Consider the following 12,433-nt stretch of genomic DNA (forward strand, 5'->3'; position numbering starts at 1 on the left):
GAGAGGCCTATGGGAATGTAACAGAATAGGAAATATTCCCGATATTATTTCAGGTTTCACATTGCAAATAACCTTTGAGAAACTGCCACCTGTGCGGTTTTAATTTAGTATCAATATTCACAATTATCTGAAAATACTACTAGATTGTTCATTCCTCCAGGCTGCTGCTTCTCCCACCCCAAATTCCTTTAGGGAATTTGGAGCCTCCCCTTTCTGTGGATGTCACACTGTTACAGCATCATGTCTCCCTCTCACAGGCTCTGTGGGGTGGTGCAACCTTGATGACCCCACACTCATCCCCATTCTCCCCATTTCCTGGGAGATTTCCAGGCAAGACAATCAGCATCATCCTGCTCCAGTTACAAAGTCTCCAAGGACCCTCCTGGACTCCTTCTCCCCAGGCCCCTGGATGGGGTGTGATGCCCCTCACCCTCCTGCTGCTGCTCTGGGGGCCCCTGGCCCTGATGGAGACCCTGGCGGGTGAGTGCGTGTCCCGCTGGACACGGTTGCCCCAGGAGAGAGGAGCAAGGAGCCCCCTGCGGGTGTAGGACCCCAGGAAAGGTTCATCTGCCCCCAACCTTTTGTACCCCCTTCAGGCCCGTTGTGTTCTGGCCCCTTCTGTCCCTTCAGCCTCCCCTGAGTGCTCTGGTCCCCTGAGTCTTGGCCCTTCTTGGCCCACCCGCCTTTTCACTCTCATGGCCCCGCCCCTTTCTCCCCTCCAGGCCCATCTCCCTGGGCCCTGGGCCCGCGCTGAGAGAGGGTCAGTGCGGGTCTCCCCCCCTCACCCCCAGGTTCCCACTCCCTGAGCTATTTCTACACCACAATGTCCCGGCCCAGCCTCGGGGAGCCCCGCTACATCGCCGTGGGCTACGTGGACGACACACAGTTCCTGCGGTTTGGCAGCAACTCTCCAGGTCAGAGTGTGGAGCCGCGGGCGCCCTGGGCGGGGCAGGTGGGGCAGGAGGCTCTGGACCAGGAGACTCTGATCCAAAGAAACAACGCACAGTGGTTCCAAGCGCTCCTGAGGGACCTGCGCAGCCGCTATAACCAGAGCGAGGACGGTGAGCTTCGCGGAGCGGGGCCAGGGTCAGGTCACCCCCATTCCCACCATAAGGCCGGGATGTCCCGGGTCTCAGGGTCCACTGACCCCTCGAGGCGGGTGGATCTGCCAGGCCCCTCCACTGGGAATTGCTGGCGAGACTGTCTTGCTTGCACTTTCATTTTCAGTTTTTGGTTTATTCAGGGTGAGAGGGCGGGGTGACCGCGGGGTGACTTCAGGGCTGAACATAGAGGTGGGTTTCAGGGTCTCACACGCTCCAGAGAATATTTGGCTGTGAAGTGGGCCCAGACCTGAGCCTCCTCGGCGGGTATGAAAAGTTCGCCTACGACGGCGCGGATTTCATCTCCCTGAGCGAGGACCTGCGCTCCTGGACCCCTGCGGACTCGGTGGCTCAGATCACCCAGCGCGAGTGGGAGGTGCAGGAGAGGGCTGAGCGCGTCAGGATCAGTGTGCAGAGCAGGTGCTTCCAGTGGCTCTCCAGATTGCTAGAGTTGGGGAAGGAGGTGCTGCAGCGCACAGGTAAGAGGGGCCACAAGGCCTCGGACCTCCCCTCTCCTGGCGCCCCACAGGGAAAATGGAATAATGGGCAGAACAGCACCTGCTTTCTGGGCAGAGAGGGAGAGTCCCCCTGGGTTTCATGTTCTGTGCTAGAGAGACTCGCCCAGAAGACACCACTTTTCTGGACGGTTAAGGAATGTAGTCTCCTGGGGAGGGGAGGCCATCCTGAAATAACTCTTCCCTGGATGTATTTGACCCAACAGCCATCCTGGGAATTCCCATGAGTTTCTCTTTCAAGGTCTTGTTTTTTGTCTGAGAACATTTCTGGATCTGACTCCTGCCTTTCTGTGTCATGCACCCTCCAGCCAGGTCAGGAGCAAAAGTCTGTGTTCTCCTTAGAGACCTGCATCCTCCTATCCTGGGATCTCACCTGATTATCCCTGATTCCCCAGACAAGGCTGTTTTCTGGGCTTTGTGCTTCCTCCTCCAACCCAATTGTCATGTCCATTCTGAGGATGGTCAGTGAGGCTGCTTCAGTGTCCAGGAAGGAAAAACCCAAAGTGTGAATTTTTTGACCCTTGTCCTCAGATCCCCCAAAGACACAGGTGACCCACCACCCCACCTCTGAGCATAAGGTCACACTGAAGTGCTGGGCCCTGGGCTTCTACCCTGCGGACATCACCCTGACCTGGCAGCGAGGTGGGGAGAACCTGACCCAGGCCGTGGAGCTGGTGGAGACCAGACCTGGGGGGGATGGAACCTTCCAGAAGTGGGCGGCTGTGGAGGTGCCTTCTGGAGAGGAGCGGAGATACACGTGCCATGTGCAGCATGAGGGGCTGGAGGAGTCCCAAGTCCTGAGATGGGGTAAGGAGGGAATGTGGGCACAGAGGAATCAGGAACCTTTCTGGAAAACTTCAACTGGCTCAAGATGGAGGCCTGGGTCTCAGGGTCTCACCTTCCCTTCCCTTCCAGTGCCCCCTCCTCAGTCCTCTGTCCCCACCACGGGCATCATTGCTGGCCTGGTTCTCCTTGGAGCTGTGCTCACTGGAGCTGCGGTGGCTGCAGCTGTGATGTGGAGGAAGAAGCACTCAGGTAGGGAAGGGAGTGGGGGATCTTGTCCACTGGGTCTTCAAGTCCCAGGGAGAACTTGCCCTACTTGGTTAATGGGAAGTACCATCCACACACCGGTACTGACCAGAGGGGTATTTGGTCCAATCTTCCCTCGCCTCTTTTATTTTTTTCCCAGGCCTGACCTGGGTCACAGTTATGGAAACTTCCCTGTTCTGCAGGATTAGAAGATTCCTTTAGGAGTTCTGAACTGACTGCTTCCTCATCTCACATGATGTTTCTTCCCACAGGGAGACAAGGCGGATACTACACTCAGGCTCCAGGTGAGTGTTGATCAAGAGTTTGATCCCTGAGCCCCTGGGGACAGTGTAGAAGGAGCCTGTGGGGGAGTCACCTTCATCAGTTCCTCCTGTGGTCTCATCTCTGACCAAGTTTTGTTGTATTCTCCCCTGGGCAGTGGCAGTGCCCAGGGCTCTGAAGTGTATCTTAGCCCCTAAAGGTGGGAACCTCAGGGACTGCATAGGGGCTGGGAGGTTGAGGCAGCGAGGCTGGGACTAATTATGGGGATGCTTTCAGGAGGGCATCTTGAGAATGCAGTGTACTATTGATAATATTAACACCCAGGTGTAATTCACCTGAATTTCTTCATGATTATTTTCTTTCATGGTGTGAGACTGTCTTGTATTGGTTTGAGTGTTACAGGATGTATTTTTGCCCACATTTTGTGGCTTTATGATCCCCTGGTTTAAACTACTCCAGACCTGGGCCTCCCTGGTGGCGCAAGGGGGTAAGCACCGAATTATGAAGCAATCCCCAGCATCTGCAGCATAAGTTGGATCCCCAGCAGGCCAGGGAGCAACCCACATGGCACGGCAGACCTCTCCTGACTGGCCCGCTGCTCCCCTCAGCAGTGAGTTTTAGTCAGTCTGCCTGTGCTGTTCCCTACCCTGTCTCTGGTGAGTCCTCTCAGCCCCTGCATCTCTGGCCTATACCCCAGTTCTTGTATACATAAATAAATAAATCTTTAAGGCCTCCCTGGTGGCGCAGCGGTTGAGCACTGGGCTGCGAAGCTGCCCGCAGCCTCTGCCATGCTGGTTCGCTCCCCGGCCACTGGTGAGGGTCCCACATGGCGCGCAGACCTCTCCTGCTGCGCCCGCTCTGCCTGTTCTGCTCCCCGCTCTGGCTCTGGTGAATTCTCACCCTCCCGCGCTTCTGACTGTACCCAGTGCTTGTATAAATAAATAAACCTTTTTAAAAATAAATAAATAAATCTTTAAAAAAATAAACTACTCCAGACTTGCAAGAATGGCCCATATTCAAAAGACCAGAAACAACAAGTGCTGGCAAGGATATGGAAAAAGGGGACAGTCCTACATTATTTTTGCATATAGACTGAGCCAGCCCTTATGGAAACAGTATTGAGGTTTTCTAAAAGAGCGAATGTGGTTCTGTCATTGGACCCACTAATTCTACACTGAGCTATCCTCACAGAGGATAAATACTTTGCTTTGAATGGAACTCTCACTCTGTCACCACTGCAACACTATTTTCAGTAGCCAAGCTATGGGAACCACCTAAATGCCCCCAACAGGTGACAAATCAAGTGGAAGCCGGGATTACATGTATACATATATGTACATGTACAGGTGATGTGTGTCCCTGTATAATGAAATAGCATCCACGGTCAGAAAACATAACTCATGCCCCTGCGGCAACATGGATGGAAGAGGGAAAAGTCAGAAGGAAAAAGAAAAATACTTATATATGGATGTAGAGAAAGCAAACAAAGAGCCACATTAAACCAAACTTGAAAACTAACCCTTGAGCCCTGCCAGGCTGCGCCTATTGCTGACCAGGGCTGCAGACCAGCCTAGGCTTCCTGGCCTGGCAGTACTGGGTGGTGGACGGACCCTCTTTAGTTTGGCATCAAACTTATTTGACAACAAAGCCTGACTCCCGCTGACTGAGTCCCCACTGTGTCTTGTTGCACTGCTGGATCCCCAACCTCTGCTGTTAGCTGGGTCTGAGATGGATCTTGTACTTGATGCTGCAGATTATGACTTTTTTACACCACTTATATATCCAAGCACATGGCTAGAAGGTGACATCTTCTGACAAACTATTATTCTCCTGATAGTAACAAATCTTGGAGACTTATCCTTTATTTTCTCTTTGCCACACTTAGTTATTATTTGTCTATAGTTCCCTCATGAAACATCAACAAATGTTTTAGAGAATTTTTACAAAGTTTTTGTGTAGAAGAACTGGGGTGAAGGCCAGAGATGTCAGGGGATGGGGGTGAGAGGAGTCACCAGAAACAGAGTGAGGAGCAGAACAGGCAGAGTGGGGAGCAGAACACTGCTGAGGGGAGTAGCAGGTGCAATACGAGAGGTCTCCTGCACCATGTGGGTCAGCTCCCTGGCCCGGGATCCAACTGAGGCTGTTGTAATGGGCATTCTCAGTGGTGGTGCGGAGACTTAACCCCTAGGCCACCAGAGAGGCCAAAACCCACAATTTTTAAAGAATCAAGTCTTGCAAGAAATTGTTTACTGTTACCACATTACCATGGATTAAGTATTCCCACCATCTCACTGTTTCTGCTGGAGCTGAGAGGATACAGGAAATTATATGACAACATAAGAGAGTTTCCAAATGGCTGGATTCAACTCATTGGTATATGGTCCACAAACAGGCTTATTTAGGTTGTACATTTTGGTCAATGCCTGGACAGTTTCCATTCATGATGGTGATTTTTGTATCTTCAAATCTTAAGGCCATTTATTAAGGGCTCAGCTCACCATACACACCTTCACCTCTTCTTTGACTACAACTGTGGACAATATTTTAAATTGTGGGATAGAATTGGAGGCTCATTCAAAAATTCTTCCTCTTTTGAAGGGAGGAAGGAGGTGACAGAAGAAAAGCATAGCAGCCAGCAGGAAAAGGTGAAAAATAAAAAGTTATTCCATAGAGAGGTTACAAAGACTGGGCAGATTATTGCCCAATTATTAAATATTTTTAATGAGGGGAAATAATCTATATCCAGCCAGGAGACCCAGCAATGGTAACATTTGAAACTCCGCAATGAGTGCCCTGCTGAGGGATGGTTATGCTGTGAGACCAAGAGGAAACAACCTCCTGTGTAAACATCAGGAGTGACCTAAGAGGTGACTGTGTCTTTCCAGCCATTGAATCTGTAACTTATATTGTCTCAAAAATAATTTTTAAAAAGGTGGAGAGAAAGTAAATGATTGAGGGGACCAGGTTATGTCCTTTTGCCTTTACCCACCACATTCATTAAGAAAAACTCATTGTGTTTAATAACACCAAGGCTCAGCGCCATAACAAGGAAACACAAATGCAGGATTCAGATGGTACCTGGTTTCAGGAGTGAGCTCAGTCTTCTGTGCTGGTCCAGCAATGACCACTTGTCGTACTTTGTTCACGGGAAGTCTCAGCATGACAGCAGGTCTGGTAGAATCTAGTAGTGACTATACAAACGACCCACTTCATAGCAGGTGCGATGACACTGTCATCTCCCTACACACAGGAAGCTTATTCTCTGGGGACGTTGTCAAATGTTACATGTTACTCATCAATAAAAATCTGGAATTTCTAAAAAATATCCATACTACCATGATTCAATCCAGATGTGGGATTATTTATTTATTGATTAATACTAATTTTTTTAAAGATTTATTTATTTATTTATACAAGCACTGGATACAGTCAGAAGCGCGGGAGGGTGAGAGAATTCACCAGAGCCAGAGCAGGCAGCAGAGCAGGCAGAAGGACCGAAGTACACTGCTGAGGGGAGCAGCAGGCTGCAGAAGGGGTCTGCGCGCCATGTGGGACCCTCCTCCGGTGGCCGGGGAGCGGCTGGGGAGCAGCCGGGGATCGAACCAGCACTGCAGAAGCTGCGGGCAGCTTTGCAACCCAGCGCTCAACCGCTGCACCACAGGGGAGGCCCAATGTTAATTTTTTTTTTATTATTTTTTACATCATTGTTCACTTTTAAACGATATTTGTTTCCCCCACCCCCTCAGGTGTAGTCCCCATAGAGTTTCCTTCCCTAATGCACCTGTGCACCATCACCTCAGTCCCCTGTGCTCCTCCCTCCCTCCCTCTGATCCCTCTCCCACCTCCTCCCCTGCAATGTACCTCTGATTTATAATTGCCTGTTTTTGCTTTGTTGTGTTTTGTACTGTTATTATTTTTTTTACACTGATGTCTTATTTGGTTCCCCTATATTCCTGCTATAAGTGAAACCATCTGATATTTTTCTTTCTCCTTCTGGCTTATTTCACTGAGCATAATTCCTTCTAGCTCCATCCACATTGCTGCAAATGGTATGAGTTTATCTTTTTTGATTGCTGAATAATATTCCATTGTGTATATATACCATAGATGTGGGATTATTTAATGATTTTGATGGTTTTTATAAAAATCATTATGTAATAAGCGTAAAATTATGTGACTCTAAATGTATTTAGAAAGGGAGACTCGATGGCCAAGTAGTATATTTAGCTGCTGGATTTTTAACTAAACTGATACACTTTTGCTATGTTTCAAACTGAAAAACCTATACTTTTTATAAAAGGAAATAATTACCAAATATTTAGGCTTGTCACTAAAGTTTGGTTTGGAATTCATAATCTTTTCTCTGAGTAAGATGTGGGATTAGCAGACCTTTCTGGATAGAGGGTGACATAGTACAATTTCTTTAGAAGCCTCAGTCTGGCTGCTGTGCAGAATCAAGAGGGGAAGGTGATAAGTGTAGGAAACTAGAACAGATTCTAGGATGGGAAATTTGGTAGCTTTATGGGATGTGATCAGGAGGATAATAGGAAGTGTTTGGATTTGGATATATTTAGAGATGGACTTTACAGCATGTGACATCTGGGTTGTGAGAAAGAGGGGTCAGAAGGCTACCCCACATCTCAGACTGTGAAGTAGAGATGTGGAGCCTGCAGTGACATGGGCAGGCTTCAGAAGTACATTTGTGGAAATGACATCCGAGGTGTTCATTAGGAGAGTTGAAGCTGAGGGTTATTGGAAATGCAGCAATGGTGGCAGTTGGACAGATGTTGGCAGCCTGCCACCCTAAAGGGGGCTGGAGTCTCTCTGAGAGGACCTGTTCACTCTGCACATGGAGTTCCAGGAGGTTAGAAGTGCTGCAAACAGAACTTCCCAAAATTGATTCCTGTTCTCTGAGGACATAATGTGTGCATGTTCCCTACTAACCAGGAAATTTGTTCCAGCAGTAACATTTGTATAAGCATAAACACAATTGCATGCTGTTTTCTTTTTGAAAAAAAAAAAAAAAGAGATTGATTTATGCATACAACAGCTGGGGAGTAGATCAGAGGTGCAGGGGGTGAGAAGATTCACCAGAAAGAGAATGGGGAGCAGAACAGGTGGATTAACTGAAATACACTGCTGAAATGAGCAGCAGGCGAGATAGGAGAGGTCTGCTGTGCCGTGTGGGTCTGCTCCTTGGCCAGGGATCAAACTGAGGCGTTAGTGGCAGCCAGTAGCTTCATAGTGCTGAGACTTAGCCCCTTGTGCCACCAGGGAGCCCCTGCATGCTAGTTTCTTTCTTTTTTTTAATCTTTTTTTTTTTTTAAGATTTATTTATTTAATAAAGCACTGGATATAGTCAGAAGCGTGGGAGGGTGAGAGAATTCACCAGAGCCAGAGGGGAGACCAAAGCAGGCAGATTGACAAAGTACACTGCTGAGGGGAGCAGTGGGCAGCAGGAGAGGTGTGTGCGCCATGTGGACCCTCACCTGGCGGCCGGGGATTGAACCGGCGCTGCAGAGGCTGCGGGCAGCTTTGCAACCCAGTGCTCAACTGCTGCGCCACCGGGGAGGCCCTGCATGCTAGATTCTTGTCTGTTTGTTCATCTCGTTAATAAATGCTTTGGCTGGGAGACTAAGAGGCAAAGTTGCTTGCCCCAGCCTCCCCCTGCTGCAAATTCATTTAGACTCTGAGTCTTCGTTAATAGCTGAGAACTTCCCATTGTCTGTCTGCAGCAAACAGACAATCCAGGAGCACAGGTGCAAAATGTGCACTGAAAAATATATCTGAGAGGTGATGTGATGTAAATGATATTTGAATTCTTGGGTATGATGGGTCTCCCAGGGAGTGATGACTAAGGACGAGAAAGGAGTAGGACTGAACCCTGAAACCTGACTAAGGAAGGGAAAGGAGCAGGACTGAACCCTGAAACCCCCTGTGTTAAGACCACCCCCCAGAGCCAACTGCATGTTCTGACACCAGGTGGAGAAGGCACAGAGACCAGGTAGCCACCAGGAGTCACCAGGACACTCATGAAGACTCAGAAGGTCTAGAACAGAGTCTGAGAGTCTGTTTATAACAACATTGGTGCTGACCACACTTTTAGCAGGAGACCAGATTCCTGACTGTGCGTCAGCTTTACCTATAGAGCGTGTTGAGGAAGTGATTCCCAGTTCCCTGTTCATCACTCTGAGCCGCTGGGTCTGGGAGAGACCTGAGTGTTTGTGACAGACCCATATGCATCCTGGGGCTCAGCCAGATTGGGGCCCTTGATGTCAGTGATCAGGGAGCTGTGAGGACCTTGGAGGAAAAGACAAGACATGTGCTGGGGGGTCTGTTTTGCTTTCTTTCCCGGGAGGCATATCTAGGTGGACATGAGGAAGTGGTTCAGCATGAAGAAAATCTGTCACTGTCCCTGGATGGATTTCTCACTCGTTAGATACAAATTTACAACACAGATTTTTCAAGTAAAATTTACTAAAGGCATTAATAGATACATGTGAATGTGTGTACGTTTGTATATGATAGTATACTATGTGACACTGACTCCAGATCCCCGAGGCTTACCCAGCTCTTTCCTGCCACCTTCGTGGTGGGACATGCGGGCTTTGTTGGTGCGACTGCCCCAGTGGGCACAGCCAGAGGTCAGGGGGAGCAGAAGTCTGAAAGGGCTGGCAGCAGTAGCAGTGGTGGTTTCTTGACCTGGCACCTGCATGTGCAGGTGGAAACTGGTGGGCCTAGCTCTAGAGGTGGTGACAGAGGGTTGTTTCCTGTCAGAGGGCAGGCAACCTTCAGAGAGCTCCTCCCCCAGAGCAAGCCAGGTTTAAGCAAAGGAGCCCTTAGGGCTTAGGCTTCCCCTCCCCTGCCCCCAGAGGAGCTGCTTCTGGGCAGCAACAAGGCCGCCCTGCAGTGGGTGCCACAGGACAGCTTCACTGAGGCCACCTTGCTGGCCTAGGGATGAGAGCTGGGGGGCATCAGCTGGGTTTGAATGACCCCCAGCCACCTTGGCAGGCTCCAGGAGGCCGCTGCTTGAGGACGGGACCCAGGCCACCCTGACAGCTGTGCCCACTAAAACCAGCAGTGGGAGAGGCAGTGGGTGACAGTAGGTGGGCACTTCACCACCAGCCACCGTCAGTGTCATGGACAAAGGCAGCAGCCAATCTGGCAACAGAGGCTTTCTGTCCCCCCACACTGCCCCAGGGCATGCAGCCCACTGGGGCTACAGCTGCAAGGTCCCCTATGAGACCTGTCATTGCTGCTGACTGTCCAGCACCACCTCCTGGTGCTATTGCCTCCTTCCCGTCCAGCCCCATGTTCAGGCTATGACTGTGCCTGCTGGAGTGTCTCTTTAGAGGTGAACACCCCCTGGGAGCACCTCCTGGGAGCTTCTCCCACTGCCACTATGAGTTGGATCCTGACCCCTGTGCCACCAGCTCCAGGCCCTCCCTGATGTGATTTACCACCTTACACAGGCAGCCCTAATTTGGGACTATTGGACACTACGGACACTATCTGGGGTGACACAGCAGTCCACTGAGGCCTTAGAAACTCTTTATTTCCCTGCTTTCCTGTTTGTTAAAGAAACCTCATTGCTGTTCTGAGCCTGAGTGGTTGCAACTGAACACATGGGTGAGAACCCACAGACAGTGCCCTGTCCTCTACTTCAGCTCTGTCCTTGTGAGAGGGGGCCAGGGAGGAAGGGTCCATACCTAGTATAGGCATCTGCACACACACAGGCTGCACGCACACGCTTCATGACTAATGATCTGTTTTCTTTGAACTAAAGCTCTTGTTTAAACTGTCCTGCTGATGCCCCAAAGAGTGCCAAACACTGACATCCTCTGATGTACCAGGGTCAGGATAACCCAGAGGCTAACAGCAAGTTCTACAGCTAAACATGATGGACACCAGGAGTGTCAGCCGTGATGGGCTGTACTGATGGACGATTTGCAGAATATGAAGGTTTGTCAGCACAGAGAGCACCGGGGGACACACAGGAGAGAGATGTGTGGAGAAGCCGCCTTGCTTCTTGGCTTTGGACTTGAACCTGAAACTTAGAGACATGGAAGGAGACGCCTGGAAGGGACACCTTGATGGCTGAGTTGGATCCCTGCCCAGGGAGCTATCCACTTGGCATGGCAGACCTCTCCTGTCATGCCCACTGCTCCCCTAGCAGTGTATTTCAGTAGATCTGCCTGTTCTGTTCCCCACTCTGTCTCTGGTGAATCCTCTTACCACCCACCACACCATCTCTGGCCTGTACCCCAGCTCTTGTATGCATAAATAAATAAATCTTAAAAAAGATGTTTGCATAAATCCAGTAAAGTTCTTTTTCCCCTTCTCTTTAATAGACAGTTGGAAATATGGGTATTTTACCAAGGCTTTGTCTGGAATGTTGTGTTTTCAGAAACCAGACTGATCTCAGAGCCAGTAAAGAAACAATAACTTGGCACCTGTTTTGGGGCAAAAGGTCTGTCATGAGGGTAAAGAAGGCAATCACTTGACAAGCCCAGAAACCCTAACTGTCTTGGGAGCCTCGAGAGGGATTTCCCCGAAGATACAGGTACCACAGGCCACGTCTGATGGTGAGAGCTTGGCGTGGTCCTGAGCCCTGACTCCTGGCGTTTAGGAGCTCTCAGTCTGAGGGTTCCTGTATGAAGATCCAACAAAGCAAAATTAAAAGGTCTGCAAAATAATTTCTGTTTCTGTTGAATTCATGCAAGCTGACTGTGGCGGTGTAGTGTCTGGGTGAGGCCAGGGGCTGATAACAAGTTCTGGGGGCTGAACGTGCTGGATACCAGGAGCAGCAACTGTGATGGGGCTCTTCTGTTCGGTGTGACTGTCTGTGTGTAACTGATTATAATGAGGCCAGCTGGAGATGAGATGGGGGAATGGGCCCTTCAGGGTGCGATGCCCCCCATTCTCTCAGATCAATGGCCAGCGATCTGAAAAGTGAAAGTGCTTGTAGATTCCATTCCTGGCTCTGCTTATGGCTTTCTGGTATGACAGGCAGCAGCGCCCAGGCCTATCCCACCAACAGTTGTAGATATTTACTGTCTGTCCCTTTTGTTTTATATTCCCTTTTATTTTCCTTGCTGCAGGGGACAGATCCACAAAGATATCTCTGAAATGTATGTCATGGTGCGTTCTATCCTTGCTTTCTTCCATGTATTTTATGCTTCTGGTGTTACATCCTACCCTATTGTCCATTTTGAGTTGATTTGTGTGTGAGGTGGGAGACAGTGGTCTAGTGGTCTAGTTCCATTTTTTTTGCACGTGACTGTCCTGTGTCCCCAGCACCGTTTATTGAAGATGCTTTCCTTGTGACCCCTCATCTTAACCGTGTCAACATAAATTTTACTGGAATGCACGCTGAAGAGAGAGGTTTACTTCTTCCCATCAGTAGTTGTATTTTAAAAATCACAATTCGGGCAGCATGAATTCGATCCCTGGCCAAGGAGATACCCACATGGCACAGCAGACCTCTCCTGACTTGCCTGATGCTCC

At 49.7% G+C, this 12,433-nt stretch overlaps 2 protein-coding genes across 2 annotated transcripts in view; both read left to right on the forward strand.

Annotated features, from left to right (window-relative positions):
• The window catches only part of LOC311167854 (popy Class I histocompatibility antigen, A-1 alpha chain-like), a gene marked incomplete at its 5' end in the record, with an annotated part of 85,823 nt that extends 74,623 nt beyond the window's left edge, over window positions 1–11,200 (forward strand). The window contains 3 exons of the mRNA XM_084228994.1: window positions 2,531–2,650; window positions 2,917–2,949; window positions 10,713–11,200. Coding sequence (XP_084085120.1) covers window positions 2,531–2,650; window positions 2,917–2,949; window positions 10,713–10,723 — 164 coding nt within the window. The 3' untranslated portion in view covers window positions 10,724–11,200. The remainder of the gene's footprint in view (window positions 1–2,530; window positions 2,651–2,916; window positions 2,950–10,712) is intronic.
• The window catches only part of LOC311167852 (HLA class I histocompatibility antigen, alpha chain G-like), a gene marked incomplete at its 5' end in the record, with an annotated part of 338,317 nt that overhangs the window by 209,188 nt on the left and 116,696 nt on the right, over window positions 1–12,433 (forward strand). The window lies entirely within an intron of this gene.

Source organism: Talpa europaea (assembly GCF_964194135.1).
Source record: "Talpa europaea genome assembly, chromosome: 2".
Lineage (NCBI taxonomy): Eukaryota > Metazoa > Chordata > Mammalia > Eulipotyphla > Talpidae > Talpa > Talpa europaea.